At 34.1% G+C, this 17,249-nt stretch overlaps 1 protein-coding gene across 1 annotated transcript; it reads right to left on the bottom strand.

Moving 5' to 3' along the window:
- Positions 1–1,352: 1,352 nt before the first annotated feature.
- On the bottom strand, positions 1,353–13,578 carry LOC106709454. The gene is made up of 17 exons (XM_045682655.1): positions 13,484–13,578; positions 10,008–10,091; positions 8,764–8,946; positions 7,996–8,112; positions 7,464–7,631; positions 6,593–6,796; positions 5,982–6,208; positions 5,456–5,463; positions 4,857–4,951; positions 4,384–4,485; positions 4,004–4,074; positions 3,665–3,764; positions 3,003–3,113; positions 2,281–2,451; positions 1,937–2,134; positions 1,624–1,732; positions 1,353–1,489 (listed from the first exon to the last, which is right to left on the bottom strand). Exons 1-17 carry the CDS (start codon positions 13,490–13,492, stop codon positions 1,368–1,370), a joined length of 2,079 nt encoding a protein of 692 aa, XP_045538611.1. The 5' UTR covers positions 13,493–13,578; the 3' UTR covers positions 1,353–1,367.
- Between the last annotated feature and the right edge of the window lie 3,671 nt (positions 13,579–17,249).

The raw sequence follows: 17,249 nt of genomic DNA, 5'->3' as shown, positions 1-17,249 counted from the left end.
TGCAGAGTAATCGAATCCGTATTTTTATGTTCTGATAAATAATAAATTCAGTGCAATAGAAAAGTTAAACAAAAATATATTTTTTTAACATTTTTCGTTTGTAAATGCTTTAAAAAAATATGAAGCAAGATTTTGGTTTTCGTAAAATAATAAGGCTATTTGAAGTAGCAATCTCTATAATAATTGTTGGTGGTTAAACAACCAATTGAAAGCTTATGTAAAATAAATATTTATTTATTTAGATTATAATGTATGTAACATACAGTATTATATAGAGTATTGCATTCTTGTTTAAAAAGTGGTCGCGGAATTATATTCAAATAAGTTGATTATTCTGTGGCTCTTTGCGAGATGTCATTGACCACAGATAACATATTGTAAATCAAACTCAATATTTATCATCTGTGTTTTATAAATATAATATGACGATTTATTGTTTTGTTTTTTTTTAATCCTATTTTTATAAATCTCTAATTAATTTAACAAAATAAAAATGCATTGTAACAGTGGTAGATCCCGCAACAACAATATTTGTTAGGTGCACGAATTGGTCGGACCTGTGAAATATCACGACCACACAGAAGACAGGCGTGAAGTGGAAGTAATTCCAAGTACAGTCTGATGAGTGTGGTACCGGAGGCCTAATTTTAGTCCACTTTGCCTTTCCACCCTTTTCCTATTAGGAAAGGATGAGAAGGAGAAGTAGATTTGGCGGAAGAGGGGACGCATAGGAAGGGGAGATATCCTCTTTCTGGGCGTCCCCTTGTCCGTTGATTAAAGATAGGCAACGCATCTGCATTTGCGGATGTCTATGGGCAACGCCTCGCTATTTCAGTGAATTCAGATGGCCGTTTGCTCGTTTGCCACCTTTTGATATATCAAAAAAATTGTGAATTAATGTTTTCGATTTAAATTTTCTTCATAAAGATTTTTATCGAATACAGATATTGTATTTTGATTTTGTTATTGGAATTTTGTATCAGATTTTATATTATCGGTCGGAGAAATAAATCCGTGTAATCTTTAACTTACAATAAGTAATTAAAAAAAATGAAATATCTTTCAAATTGATTTATTAATGCATATTGATTTAATCAGTGATAGCTAATTTGAGGTTTAATTAAAAGTTCTTAACCGGCAGTTTTATAGGTTAGGTTTATTTTTAAAAACATTGTTAAAAAAGTATTGGTAGTATTGACGAATTTATTTACTTGTTCATGTACATTTAAAATATTGTCTATTTATGTTTAACATATTTATATTTATATTATACGGTAATTTCAATCCATCCAACTAAACATTTAAAATGGGATTTCTTACGATAATTACGACACTTTTATTGGGAGAAAACAATGGATAGTATTTCATTATTCATTCAATCCAGCTTTAAATATGTCAGGATCGGGTACGTCTTTCTTTTCAAAGGGATAGTAAGGATGGTCTTGCCAAAAACTCGGCCACACTGTGCGATAATCTTTGTTGAATTCCGCTGAAACGAAACGTAAATAGTTACAGTTTTTTTTTTAAATATAAAACAAGTCAAAAAGGCAAAGGTATTGGTGTGGCTGGTACGATATTTTTATATTTTCAGTACCTAGTATTATTTGAAATTAAAAAAATTACCTAATAATTTCATCTCTTCTGGCGTTAGTTCAAAATCGAATATATTTATGTTTTCCTCTACTCGTTCCTTGTGAACGGTTTTCGGGATTGGTATTAGACCTCTTTGAACCTGGATAAAGAAACAAAAGATGAATTTTGCATAAACTAAGATTATTTTTTTATAGCTAAAAATTGGTATAAATGTTTAGAACACCATTATATATGAGCTCTATGTGAATCATTGTAACTTCAATATTTATTTTCACCGGGTTATTACGATTTCAGTTATTATTTTTAACATAGACGATTGACTTTTGAGTAAGTCGTAACTTACGAGATAACGTAATACAATTTGAGGCGTGGTCTTCCCGTACTTATTGGCCAATTTGACCAGAGCCGGGTGGTCCTTTCGCGGTGGCGGTGGTCCTTGACTCTTGCTGAACAGTCCCCCGAAAGGTGTGTACGCCATAACAGCTATGTTATCTTTCTTAACGTGTTCTATTAGTTTGTTCTGTGCTAAATTTAAATTCACCTGAAATCATTGCGAATTTAATATTTTGGTTTAAGCCAGTTAATTGAGAACTTCTTTCATTCTTCTGAGAACCTTTCATATTTTGCTGTTCGCTCGCGATCTAGTGACTTGTTATACCAATTCTGTAACATATAAATTAAAGTTACCTCAACTTGCAAGACGGCGGGTTTTATGTGACAGTTGTCGAGCAGGCGGTCGATCTGGCTGATGTTAAAGTTGGAGATGCCGATGGATTTGGCAAGACCCAGCGTCTTGGCTTCTTCCATGCTGCGCCACGTGTCTACGTAGTCTACCACATCGAAACCACTATGGTCGGCCTGTACACAACTTCTGGTATTTATTTGATTGCATTTAAGATCACATACTATCTGAATTTTTAACAATCGTATTTGAATCATTTACGGAGTCATTTGACTATTTCAAAAGACCTTAAGGAGTTATTACATAAAATAAATAGGTAATTATTATTATTAAATTTACTGAAGCTTTGTGCCATAGACGAACTCTGTTTCCACTGTTCTGCAATATTGCAACAGCTTTTTTTAAAACAAAAGATGACAAACGAACAAGCGGCCACTTGCCAAAATAGTGTAGTGAGCGTTGCCCATAGAAATCTGTATTTGTAGATTCGTCGTCTACATTAAAACAACAGAGGAGGGTACGCACAGAAAGAGGATATTTCAAACACCTATGCCAAATCCACCTCCCCTTTCCATCTCTTATAAGAAAAAGATGGGACGGGGAAGCTGAGTAAAATTAGTCGTCCGGTAGGCTTACTGCCGCGTTGATAAACTTTTTTCTTAACATCATAGATTCATGATACCGTACTTAATTATCTGATGTTGACTTCATTATCCTGTTAACATACCTTAAGTGCAACCGGATTATGGATAAGATAAAGATCAACGTAGGAAGTGTTGAGACGAGCTAATGACGCTCGCAACGCATCCAGGACATGACGCTGCTCGTTTAACCCAAGCTGAAGACAAACACGAATGCAATGAAAAAAAATCCCTAAACAAGTAGGTATTGATGTCATCATCTCCTACGTCGATGTATTTATTTGTCGACAAAGTAGTTAACTTCATTGAAGTCAGAGAATGAATATAAATTGGTACTAAGTATATAAGTAACGAGAGCGTCAGTGGCTCAGTTAACCCCTGATTTGACTTGCACTTGCAACCTTACGGTCTTGGGTTCGAATCCCGAAATTTACCAATGTGTTTTTCGATTTACATATGTACATACATTTATCCGACGTTCTTACGATGAAATCGTGATGCAAACTACACATATCTGAGAAGAAATTCAAAGATATGTGTTAAGCAACCAACCCGCACTGGGCCAGTTGACTGTGGGCTAGTCACTCCTAACTCAGGGTAGGCTCTGAGACACTCAGTGGGGTATAGTGAGCTGATGATGACTAAGTATATCGCATTTTTTTTCAATTTTAGGCTGTCGTGTTACTAATTATCTATTTAAATAAGGTAGATTTTTTTTAAGTGTAGTTCTATTCATAAAATTTCTTACCTTTGTGACAATAAAAACATTTTCTCTTGGTACAGATGATTTGCGTATACCACGACCGACTTGTTCCTCGTTGAAATATAAAGATGCTGTGTCAATTAATCTGTAATGTAAAATTGCTATTACTCGTTCCACAGTTTTTCCACGAGGTCATGTTACACAGAAGTAAACAGGGCCGGCGTTAGGGTTGGGCGCGGTTAGGCGAAAGCCCAGGGTGCTGGAATAAAAGGGACGCCCCAGGTCTCTGTGTATTCTCTCGTAACACCGTTAATCCCCTCCTTAAAAAAGAGGGCGCCACCATTAAAGTTAAAACGTCATTGTGTAAATCATAAGTCATTGAACCTGTATCCAGAGTTAAGAGCCCACATGACAGGAAGTTCCACTTCGCTGTCTTTAACTTGTTTTTGTCCGTTCTGAAAACGTTATAAACGTTATAATCTGTGATGTATTGAGATATTTTTTTAGTTATTAAGGCGAATATAATCTTTGTTTAACTGTCAAAATGAAACGAATTATTTTATTCGAAATTCTATTTAGCTTGTTTATAGAAAAAAGCATCCAGTTTTTTATAACGCAACTCAGTTATATTTTAAAATGATAACTTTAAACATATTTTTTTTGCCTTAATTTTAATGAAATTATAAAAACTTTAAGAAAGCACAAAATATTGAGATATGCATACATTACAAATGTGATAATATTAAATTTTAATTCATAATTACCTCATCGAAACCTAAAAATGTCCCGAGACCGATAACAGGCATGGTGTTGCCATCATTAAGGAGAATTCTTGGAGCTTTGCCGCCATCATTGCTGTCGCAGAACTAGAAAAAAATGTCTAGTTAGTAATTTATAATCTATATTAATATTACAAAAAAAGATTTGATTGTTTTTTTCTTTGCATTGAATAGGCTCTGAAACTACTGAACCGATTTGAAAAATTCTTTCACTGTTGGGAAACTACTCTATCCACAGATAACATAGGCTATATTAATTACTAGACTTGTACTAGATTTGTATAATTTACCACGGACGAAATAAAAAATAACTCTAATAATAATCTTCTATACCACTATTAAAGAATAAGAATCAAATATCATCTCACACTATAAAGCAGGTAATTCCATTTTGTCTGATGGACGCAAAACAAATTCTATCATGGATTATAAATATAATTATTTTTAAATCAATTTACCACTGTATACACCATTGTTAATATCAACAGATACAACATTGCGCGTGTATTAACTGTCACCACACTACTAACTTGTGCACAGAGATTGTAGTGTTCTTGAGAAGTAAAAGTAAATCTAACGTGCAGTGTTGCCATGTACATGAATTAAACTAAAATAAGGGCAAATATAAAAAAAAATTATAGAACTAAAAAAATAGATAGTGTTTTAATTTAATAAGGATGTAGAACTAGTGTGTAAAATAAATCTTCCGTTTAACAGTGGTAGACGCCAGCAACAAAAACATCCGTTGCACGAATGGGTCAGCTCGCCCCGTGTATTACTACGATCACACAGAAGACAGGCGTGAAGTGGAAGTAATTCTGCCTTTCGTCTGATGAGTGTGGGTGCCGGAGGTATAAATTTAGTCCCCTTTCCCTTTCCACCCTTTTCTCATAAGGATAGGATGGGAATGGGAATGGGAGGAGACGACGCATATGAAGGGGATATTTCCTCTTTCTGTGCGTCACCTCCTCTATCGATTAATGGTGACCTTTTCTTTGTTTGCTATCTTATGCTTAACAAAAATCATTTTTCTACGATTTTCAATAAAGCGCTTTACCTTGGTAACTTTTATGTAATCTTTAATTAAATGGGTAATTTTTATTAATTATATGGCAAACATTTTGTGAATACAACAGGTTTTTTTTGTCTGTCTGTGGAAAAAATATAGTCACTTTAAATTCTAAATACATATTAACTTTATAACGTGAATGAATAATTATTTTTAACAGTGGTAGATCCCGCAACAATATTTGTTGAGTGCACGAATTAACCGGGTCGACCGATGCAATACCACGACCACACAGAAGACAGGCGTGATGTGGAAGTAATTCCGCGTTTGGTCTTATGAATGTGGTACCTGAGTCTTAATTTTAGTCTTCTTTCCCTTCCCACCCTTTTCTTATAAATAAAGAATGGGAAAGGGACGTGGATTTCACGGAGAAGGGTATGCTTAGGAAGGGGAAAAAATAACAAAATAAAAGCAATTAGAAAACATTTACTCAAAACATAATTTGCATATTAAAACTTTTGTAAAAAATAATAATAAAACTACTCAATTGACGTCAAGATTCGCGCCATTTTACCACTTGCGGAGTACCAAAGGTATTTCTTTTTCCGGATTGGGTATCTTTTCGAATGGATAGTTGTCGTATTCTTGCCAGAATGACGGGACGTCAGTGCGATATCCAATGTCGAACTTTGCTATTTCAGCGACATCTTTCTCGTCCAATTCGAAATCAAAAATGGAGGCATTCTCTAAGATACGATTTTTGGTCAGAGATTTCGGGATAGTGGCAATACCACGTTGGTACTGAAATAAAATGGTTGCTGTTAAGAATGAAAAGGCATATATCTTCTAAATATTTATATCTGTATAGAAAAGCAGCAACAATGTATAAGAAATAAAGATATGCAACACAGATTAAAAAAGCTTTAATGATATAACGCTTTCTCTCAGAAATGTCTTATCAATAGAACCCGGGCTCAGTTAAACCTTACTAATATTATAAATGCGAAAGTTTAGATGGATGTTTGTTTGAAGTTATCTCCGGAACAGCTCAATGGATCTTGATGTAATTTGTGACAGATGTAGAACATAGTCTGGAAGAACACATAGGATACATATTAAGTTTTTTTTTATTCCGCGTGGACGGAGTTCGAACATCTATTAATTTATAAAACAAGTATCACTTACCAGATATCTCAAGGCGACTTGTGTGACAGATTTGCCGTGTTTTTTTGCAATGGCAACCATCGTTGGGTTATCAAGTTTAGGCTCGGGACTGCCTGATATCACGCGGCCCGGTACCATCGTACCAAATGAAGTAAATCCGACCACAACCAAACCTTTCGACTGGCAATACTCCACCAGCTCTTTCTGACCTAGGTTTAGATTTATCTGGAAACATAGATATTTGTTTTAACTGTTTTGTGGTTTCCGACACATTGTTTTATTTGATTAAGACATGAATCATCATCATCATCATCAGCTCACTATACGTCCCCACTGAGGGGCTCGAAGCCTACCCCAAGTTAGACTAGACTAGAACATAGTCAATGCTGGCCAAGTGCAAGTTGACTTCACACATATCATTGAATTTATTCTCAGATATGTGCAGCATCACGATGTTTTCCTTCATTATAGGAACATCGGATAAATGTACATATGTAAATCGAAAATCGAATAACACATTGGTACATGGCGGAATTCGAACCGAGGTCCTGCAGATTGCTAGTCAAGTGCTTAACCTGACGCCACCGACGCTCTCAAGAGAGATACGATATGAATAGAACGAGGAAATAGGAGAGGGCATAGATAGAAATAAGAGATTTCCTTTCAATCTCTCAATTTCTTCTTTCCGTGGCTTGTAAAGTTGTAATGTAACCAGCAACTCATTAGATTGTTACAGATTTCTTAAAGTTACTGGTTAGTTAACATTACAAGAATTACTTTAACCTCTTTAACCGTGATTATTCACTGTCAAAATATTGGTAAAAATTTTGTGTTATTTTCCGTGAAAATTAACATTAGTATTTCTTGATTTTAACGTTAAAAAAATTCTAACCTCAATTTGATTAACGACAGGCACGACGTTGCAGTTTGCGAGCAGCCGCTGCATCTGTTGCAGGTTGAAGTTGGAAACTCCGATGGCGCGAGTCAGTCCCTTCTGCAGCACCGCCTCCAGCCCGCGGTATGTCTCCAGGTAGTCGATCTTCTCATCCACTCCATCTACCTAAGAACAATAGAATGTTCTAGAAGAAATCTTTTTTAAGCGTTTCTTTTAACTTTTGATTGTAGTTTGCTCATTGTTTAATTGAATTTTTGTATTAGTTACTGCAAGATGAGATGTAGTTTGAGTGATTTTTATAAACAACTAGCTTTTACCCGCGACTTCGTCCGCGCGGAATATAAAAAATGCACACAAAATAAAAAATTTTCAGCTAAATCAGTTCGACTGATCTTGAGTTATAAATAGTGTAACTAACACGACTTTCTTTTATATATATAGATAAAAAATATATAGATTTGCCTTTTATCCATAGTTATCTCTGTACCTGCCGGTCGCTACCCTAGCAACTTTTTTTTTAGCAACTTACAGATATGGACATTGGCCAGTGCATCAGAACGAGGTCGACGTAGTCCATGTCGAGACGCTTTAGCGACGCCCGCACTGACTTCTCCACGTCAGCCTCGCGGTGGTTGTGTTGCCACACCTGTCAAAATGCATTTAAAACATAATTAAAACATCGTACTAACTAACTTAGATTTCACTTGTTACATTAAACGTTAATTTTAGTATAGGAATTTATCACATATGTTGGCGGCAGTGCACAATTTTAGATATAGTGGGGCTTAGTGGGATTCGAAGGGAGGGCGCTCAGGTCGCCGATGACCTTGGGCCGTCAAGATATTTAAAAAGAACTATACTCTCCTTTCCCCATCCTTTTTGTTTTAATATCATAAGGTGGGTAACGAGCAACTGGCCACGTGAATTCGCTGAAATAGTGAAGCGACCGCTGCCTTAGACATCTGCAGCTATTGCAGATTGCGTTGCCTACCTTTGATCAGCGGCAGAGGGAACGCGCACAGAGAGAATATTACCCCTTCTAAGGCGTTCCCTCATCCATCAAATTAATTTTCCCTTCCCATCCTCATTATAACAAAAGGGTGGGAAGGTAACGTGGAATCTACAGCAAAGATATAAATGTATGGAACACATTAATTTACTTATATTATAAAGTTTCCTTTTAGTAGAGCAAACTTCTTTCTTTCTTTAACTCACCGCTCGCCTGCAAGAGACATTGAGAATTACACCCGGCTAAAGAAGAAGCGCAGGTGTACCTTATACTCAAGCAAACACTAACCTTAGTAGTAATAAACAAGTCTTCCCTTTTGACAATGCCTTCTGATATTTTCTGCTTGACGACCCGTCCGATTTCCGGCTCAACGCGGTAGAGATCCGCGGTGTCGATGTGTCGGTAGCCGATGTCTATGGCATATGACAACGCCTCAATCAACTTCGGTGCGTCTTGGATGTTGAACACATTCTGATAGTAATGACAAATATACCAGAGTTAGTATGGCTAAATAAAATGTTAGACCCTTAACCCTTTGACCGCCATCATGATATTGATATTATAAGTGGCTCTCGTTTCCATTTTTTTCTTTATCTATTATTTTAATCTGTATCATCGTAACCGTTGGTGTCAATGTCATTTTAGTGTTAAAAAAACTTAAGTATACTTACTTAGTAATACGAGTATTATAAATGCGAATGTTTAAATAGATGTTTGTTACAAAATATCTCCAGAACGGCTGCATGAAACTTGGTATAAACGTAGAAAATAATTTGGAAGAACACATAGGCTATTAACTAAGTTTTTTTTTTGTTCCCCGAGGATTGAGTTGCGGGCAACATCTAGTTACGTAATACTTAAAAGAAAAGTGATGCAATTACAGAGTATTGTATATTAATTTAAATAATAGTATAACATTATCTTAAAGCTTTATAAGCCTCTAAATGAAGACTTCTGATTGCGTATTTTATTAAATTACTAGCTGTCACCCGCGGCTCTGTCCGCGCGGCATTAAAAAAACTTTATAAGTATGTGTTCTTCCAGACTATGTTCTATATCTGTGCCAAATTTCAACAACATCTGTTGAGCCGTTCCTGATATACATTCAAACAAACATCCATATAAAATTCGCATTTATAATATTAGTAAGATTGTTATAAGTAGCAAAACACTTGATAAAACCACATATAATGTCTTGGTATCGTAAATTTCTTAAGTAAGTAAACAATATGTACAGTTTAAACGGGCAAAAATATACGCAAACAATACAGAGATAAAACTAGCTTTGAGTTTCCACTGCCGGAACATGTCAACAGAAAAATATTGTTATCTCAATTTGTTTTTAAATTAATGAGAGAGATGACTGCATCTAAATTGTACACGTATTAAGGTAAAGAAATTAAAGATAAGGAATCACGGTTCCAATCCACTTCTAGACATAACTGAACAAAATGTGAGTTCCGTTTTTTGCTTAATTTTTGCGTCTGAGTATAATGCTGTGGTTTCTTTTTATTTTGCTTGTGATTGCCCACCTTGTCGTCTAGGCCCAGCCACGTGCCATAGCCCAACGCTGGCATTTCCAACCCATTGTTGAGCTTGAAGTTCGGAATGTTAACCTGCAATCAAATATATTAAATATTGACAAATATAAAGTTACAAAATAAAACACTAATTTAAAAAAAAACTGACCCAAAAAAACATGGATCTATCTAAAAGTAGTAGAATTATTAAAGTAGATGTCGCCCGTGAGGAATTAAAAAAAAAAACGTATTAAGTAGCGTACGTGTTCTTCCAAACTATGTCCTACATGAATTCCAAATTCCAGCGAGATCCATGCAGCTTTTCCAGAAAGGAAACCTTTAAACAAACATCCATCCATCTAAACATTCGCATTTATAATATAAAAGTAAGATTGTTTTTTTTTTAATATCCTGAAGTGCTTTTAAATATTACTAATGGATATCAACCCGGATTTATGTTTGTTACAAAGTATCTTCAGAAGAGATCTCGCTGAAAGTTGAACATAGTCTGGAAGAATACATCTGCTACTAATTAAGTTTTTTTTTAAACTTCACGCGAACGGTGTTCGAGTGACAGATAATGTGCAATAAGTCATCAATAATTATCCTTCCAAAGTTAGTTTATAAGATACTAGCTGTCGCACGCGACTCCATCCGCGCGCAGTTAAAAAAAAATGAAAAATAGATGTTGGCCGATTCTCAGACCTACTGAATATGCTCACAAAATTTCATGAGAATCGGTCAAGCCATTTCGGAGAAGTTCAAGTTCGAACCCCGTGACACGAGAATTTTATATAGGTATATAAGATTTCTCACAATTACCACGATTATCGTGTATTCGCGTAAAAATATTGAGGTAAGTACTAAGTACACGAAAGTGGTTCCCCTTGACATGTAAAATAACAAAGATAACTGACTTATTATAATGTATCTTGCGAATTGAATACAACTATATAATATACCTATTTACAATGTGGCATGTTTAATTCATGTTTGAACTTTCAACGAAAATTGTATAAAATACTTTTAGCAGAAATTTTCGTAGGAAAAATGTTCTAAAATAGTACAAAAAAACGAATTTTTCATAATACACTTCTGTCTGTGGTCAAATTTTCAACCTCCTTTTCATTTCTTTACATTCTTTTCGCATTAAAATTCCCTGTGTCCTATCCCTTACTCAGGCTCTAGATTAGGGAGTCCCAAAGTGGTTCCCGAACTTAAAACATTGCTAATTCTCACTCTGTCTTCGAATAATTGATCTTAAAAGTAGGTAATTTGGCCATGGGGGGTCTGAGGTAACAGTTCATTTTGGAAAAGGGGTCACTTGTCCAAAATAATTTGGGGATCCCTGCTCTAGACAATCTGTGTACCAAATTTCATTTAAATCGGTTCAGTAATTTTGACTTGAAAGCGCGACAGACAGAGTTACTTGCATTTATAATGTCAAGTAAGGATTAGGTTCAGATGTAAAATGAAAATTAAACCTTGTTTCAATCGCATAAAGCTCAATATTATTTTTGATAAAAATCTGCTCTGTTCTCCTCCCAGGTTTATGTCAACAGACCCTTAGGCGGACGAACAATGTCATGTTACGACAATAAACATATAAAGTCATTCAAAATGCGAATATAAATTAATTTCCATAAACTCTCTTATCATCTGTCTGTGAAAAATATTATTCAATGCTTTTGTTGTAAACATGTTATTATTGTGAGTGTAAAAATAACTGATAACTTTTGAACTTATATGTATTTGTGCTACGGTAAATTTGATAAATGAAAAATTATTAACAATTTTATATATAAAAGAAAGTCGTGTTAGTTACACTATAACTCAAGACAGGTCGAACTGATTTAGTTGAAAATTGATGGGGAGGTAGCTTAGAACTAGGAGACGGACATAGGAACTTTTTTATCTTGTGTGCATTTTTTTTATTCCGCGCGGACGGAGTCGCGGGTAAAAGCTAGTATATAACTAGCTGTCGCCCGAGAATCCGAATCCTAAATAAAAATAAACTCAATGAGTAGCCTATGTGTTCTTTCAGACTATGCTCTACCTACCTCCATGTTAAATTTCATCGAGTTCCATAGAACCGTTCTGGAGATACCTTCAAACATCCATCCATCCATCTAAACATTCGCATTTATAGTATTAATTAGATTGCCTCGTGATTTGGTAAATCTTAATAATCTTACTAATATTATAAATGCGAATGTTTAGATGGATGGATGATTGTTTGAAGGTATCTCAGGAACGGCTCAATAGGTCTTGATGAAATTTGGTACAGATGTTGAATATAATCTGGAAAAACACATAGGTTACTTATTACGTTTTTTTTTTGTATTGTTTAAATCCGCGCGGACGGAGTCGCGGGCGACAGCTAGTATGAACATAAAAGTGAAATTCTTTTTGCCGTTTTCATTAATAATTCACTACACACGTTGGTAAAAATAATAAAATTACATTTTTTCATACCTTTACATATTAAAAAGTTTGATCTCAATAACATTTTTATATAAGTAAAAAACATAACAGTAGAGAAAAACAGACATTTTCGCTTGTTGATTTTTTATTTTATTTTTAACTAGCGACCCGCCCCGGCTTCGCACGGGTGCAATGCAAAATATACCTACTACAGAATAAATGCACAATTTATTTAAGGTACTTAAATGGATAAGGATTAATGCTGTAATGTTTAAATGGTAAAAATGGTTATGCTGGGTTATCCCTAAGAGATAGACATATACCATCGCGGACTTTTTTGTTGAAATTTTTAAGGTGAACAATACTGTAGTACATTATTTTGGTCTATCTCGTAGGGTTCAGCCAGCGTTTGCAATATAAGCGCAAAAAAACGTGCTTATTTACGACATCACATTAGAAAACTTTAAATTTATCAGTGTTTCTCTACTATATTATGCATTTATTATACATACAAACGTTCCTTAAGAACCACTCTATCTATTAAAAAAAACCGCGTCAAAATCCGTTGCGTAGTTTTAAAGATCTAAGCATACATACGGACATACAGCGAAAGCGACTTTGTTTTATACTATGTATTGACTAGTTGTTGTCCGCGCGGATTTAAAAAAAAGTAACCTATGTGTTCTTCCAGAATATGTTCTACATGTGTGCCAAATTTCGTCAAGATTCTGTTCAGCCGTTCCGGAGATATCTTCAAACAAACATCCATCTAAACATACGCATTTTTAATATGTATATGTAAGATGTTAAGGTCAAGGTGATTAATTGAATCACCGAAGCCGCTGGACTGATTTTGACGGGAAAATAGTTAATGCATTTTATTTATTTTTTTAATTCAGCGCCAACGAAATCGCAGACGACCGCTCGTAAATATATAACTTTATAGAAGCAAATATTAAGAACCGTTTTATCATTTGTGTAAATATACAAATTTAAATATAATTACGAAACCAATGTAGAAAAAAAACAACTGTCTAAAATAATATGATCAAAAATATACTAACCTTGGTCATGACTACACAGCGCTCGAACAGAAGCGAATAGTGAATGCCGGCGAATTGTGTTGTGACTTGTAATATAATATAATCTGTGGGCCTAGCACGAATATTTCAACAATCGTATTAATATCGTCTACGTCAATTATGTCAAAATTAGTATGACATTTTTGATGTACTTTACGTCTGATAGGGGGCGCTGCACAAATTTTAAAACAATTTTTTTCGATAACGAAACAATGGCGATTGTCACCAATATTCGTGCTAGGCTCACAAGCACTAGGCCAGACGAATAACAAAGAATAATTTCTCAGACTTGACAAGGTGTGTAAGATTAGATACAAAATAAAATGCAGTTGAATCCATTTAGAAGTTTCAACACGAGTATATAAGCAAACAATTATTTCTCTCATCTCAAAAAGTCACACCAGGATGGAACACAGGCTGGTTTGTACTTATATATACATGAACATAGCTACAGAGTGATTACACCGTAAAGTAGTGAAAAAGTTGCTCTTGGCCCTTGTCCAACATGAGATTGGAGTCCAGTAGCAAGAGCAATAAAACTTATAATAAAAATGTTTGCAAGTATAATAATTTTACAGTCTATGGATGTATAATCAATGACAGTGTGCAGAGAATAATAAAATAAAGTTTACATTTACAGTTTCAACGGCCGACTACATAACGCCATTGTTATTTCTTTTTTTACAATAGTACCGGACATTGAAATAGCAATACAATGAGATTTCAAATGCAATATGTTAGAATTCGAGCAATTTATTGCTAATTCGAAAAATTTCTTTTTTTACTATTTTTCGCATTAATTTTGAATATCAATGGACTGTACTTTTACAGATAGAAATAATATAACACTTCAAAATCCAAATAACGCCATCTATCGTTGTAAGCATACAGCACAACCAAAAATTTTAAATCATTCAAAGTTTCATTTTAGTTACTTACCACAAGATGTCACTATATCGCAATTACAATTTTCCGAGGTTAAAAGACATTGGACGATAGATGGCGATAGGAAGTTCAATTGCAAAATCGTTTTTTTAAAAGGAAAAAGTATTATTCGTTACCAACGACAAATAAATGTCTAAAGCGAAAACATGTAGTCTATGACGGCTTAGCTATTTCCATAAATACATGAATACAACAGAAACCTACCCACCTGTGATTTTTGTTAAAAAATGGTCATAGTTACAAAATAAACTTTTCACATTAATTATTTATTTATTTTTAATATGTTTTTTCGAACTTGGGAATCCAAATTTAGGCAACCCAGTAGGTAAGTCTTTATAGAATGTATATTTTCATTTATAAAATGTAAAATGTATATTTATACTTGAAAATTGATACATTTGATAATTATCAATAATTGTGCGTCTTATCCCACTCACGTGAGGTCGACGCACAAGGTTTTATGAACCTTAATGTTTTGGCTTAATTTTTACAGCCGGTCGCCTGCCTGCCGCCAAACATACTTAGGGGAAATTACCTAAAATTAAATATTATATAAAAGAGTGTCACAATAAACCTAATAAATATATAAAACTAGCTGTAGCACGCGACACCATGCGCGCGGAATTAAAAAAACAAACATAATTAGTACGCTATATATTTTTCCAGACTATGTTCTACATCTATGCCAAATTTCACCGAGATCCGTTCAGCCGTTCTGGAGGTACCTTTTAACAAACAATCCAAACTTTCGCATTTATAATATTAGTTAGACGAGTAAGATAGGACTAATGGATTGGGAAGAAGCAAAAACGTCATTCAACTTTCATTGAAATTAAATAAATCTATAATAAGTGTTTTATTTTTGGAGAGCCCTAATGGTGAAGGTAAGTCTTTTCCGTAGTACATCTCTTTAAGAAAAAGGCTCGTATACTCAAGTGACTTGTAGTAAAAGTTTAATTAGAAATGCCTTCAGCGGCCACTTCATCCCGCGCCCGGAGTTTTATCTTACACTAGTCCTTGCCTACGAATTCGCACGCAGTTCTTTATTCTATCTTTACTCTTTCTAGAATTTTCTACACTACTTAACGTTAATAATATGGTTGAAAATTTTGGTTGTACAAACTTAAATCAACATTATTAACATGAAAGTCTATATTTTGGTATAAAAAAAGTTACTTTTATATTCTTTGGAAACAAATTTTTTATTTACTGATAAAATGTGAAAAATTTCATGTAATTAGGACAAGTTTCCGAAGCGCCCTGTACATGATCATCTCAAATAATCGCATTAAATTTGATCGTTTTTAAGTAACTTAATGCGTTAAATATTAACAGACAGACGAACAATTTTACTTTCACATTTAGTATGAGGTCAGGATTCAGTTTGTTTTACGACTGAACAAAGTCTTATTTTTCCTCGGACTTTTTCTACGATGATAGCATTGAGGTGTTGGTGCTTCGTTCACTTGCGAATTAAAAGCTATTTTAATTTAAACATTATTTAGTATTTTCTATTGTAAGATTCGTATTTACTTCGACCTCAATTGGATATCTAAATAATACGAATTTACCTTAATTTTTATATAAAGTTATGATTTTTTTTAATAAGAATGAATTTAAAAAGAACTAGATCGTACCAAAAGCTTTGTTTAATTTAAAAATAATTTAAACATAAACTAATTTTAAAATCCGCTTGAAAATTGTTTTTATAAATTTTATATTTCGCCCGTGACCTAAAGACGTTTTTATTTGGCATGGTCTTAGGCCGCCTTTCTATGCCTATTCCATATTTACACATCTACGCATACACGTTTATTTGAGGGTGCTCATAATACCGCCATTTCTTTTATCACTTATCTATCTATTCTAAAGAAGGAATATTTGACTGTTTGTTTCCATCAAATAGGCTGCAAAATTAGTGAACAGATTTGAAAAGTTCTTTTACTGCTGTGAAGCTACACTGACCTCGGTTGACATTGGGTGTATATTACTCGATTTGGTTTTAATTCCAAGCGGACGATGTCACGAGCAAGTACTGTAATGAATAATCTTCAAGAAATATATATTCTCCACTGACTAGTTAACTTGCCAGTTCGAACGCAGCACGCATCTTTAAAATATTCACTTTTAAAGCTCTGACTAATTAAAAAACACCCCTCCTTGAAAAAGTTTCCGCTTTTTTCCCCTCACAGATGGGTTGGGAGGAGGGAGGGATGTAAGGTGAGAGAGAATTGAAGTCGACGTATTCCTTTAATTGTTTTTTAGATGAGTTGATGTTTTCTTTTCGTTTTTCCTCTTTACAAGTCTTAATGATTGGTTTTGCAAGATTAATGGAGGTTTACTCTATTTGCGGGTTTCCAATGTTGAACTTTTTACAAAAACATGTTTCTAGTATTTCCTAAAAAAAAAGGGAAACGATATTTTGTTGTAATTGTTCTTTGGTATTCGGCAGTGGAATTGATAAACTTTATGTACGAGAAAAGTTTTGTGAATTTATATCTATCTTATGGAGTTTTTAATATTAAAACATACAAATAAATCTGAAAGTTATACGAAAAAAAAATTACTTATAAATGGTACCTTTTAACAGTGGTAAAGCCGACGGCTGATGTCGCTTGGTCTGAAAAATATGTCAGAAATCAACCAGTAGATACACACTGACAATACATAAGAAATAAATATAGGGAAACTTAAAACCTTAAGATAAAATATTTATTAACATCTTCTACGTTCGAAGATCTTTAAAATATTAAGTATTTTTTTATAGTTTATTTTAATGAAGTATTGCACTTCATTCTTATTT

The sequence above is a fragment of the Papilio machaon genome, chromosome 19, assembly GCF_912999745.1.
Source record: "Papilio machaon chromosome 19, ilPapMach1.1, whole genome shotgun sequence".
Lineage (NCBI taxonomy): Eukaryota > Metazoa > Arthropoda > Insecta > Lepidoptera > Papilionidae > Papilio > Papilio machaon.
This window is presented reverse-complemented; position numbering and strand designations above follow the sequence as displayed.

Bases quoted from the DNA above. Each gene is read 5' to 3' on its own strand.
- LOC106709454 (XM_045682655.1), bottom strand. The intron at 4,075-4,383 runs GTAATTATGAAT...TAACGTTTTCAG, and splicing joins CATTTTTAGGTTTCGATGAG to AACGGACAAAAACAAGTTAA. The intron at 1,490-1,623 runs GTAATTTTTTTA...GTTTCGTTTCAG, and splicing joins AGAAGAGATGAAATTATTAG to CGGAATTCAACAAAGATTAT.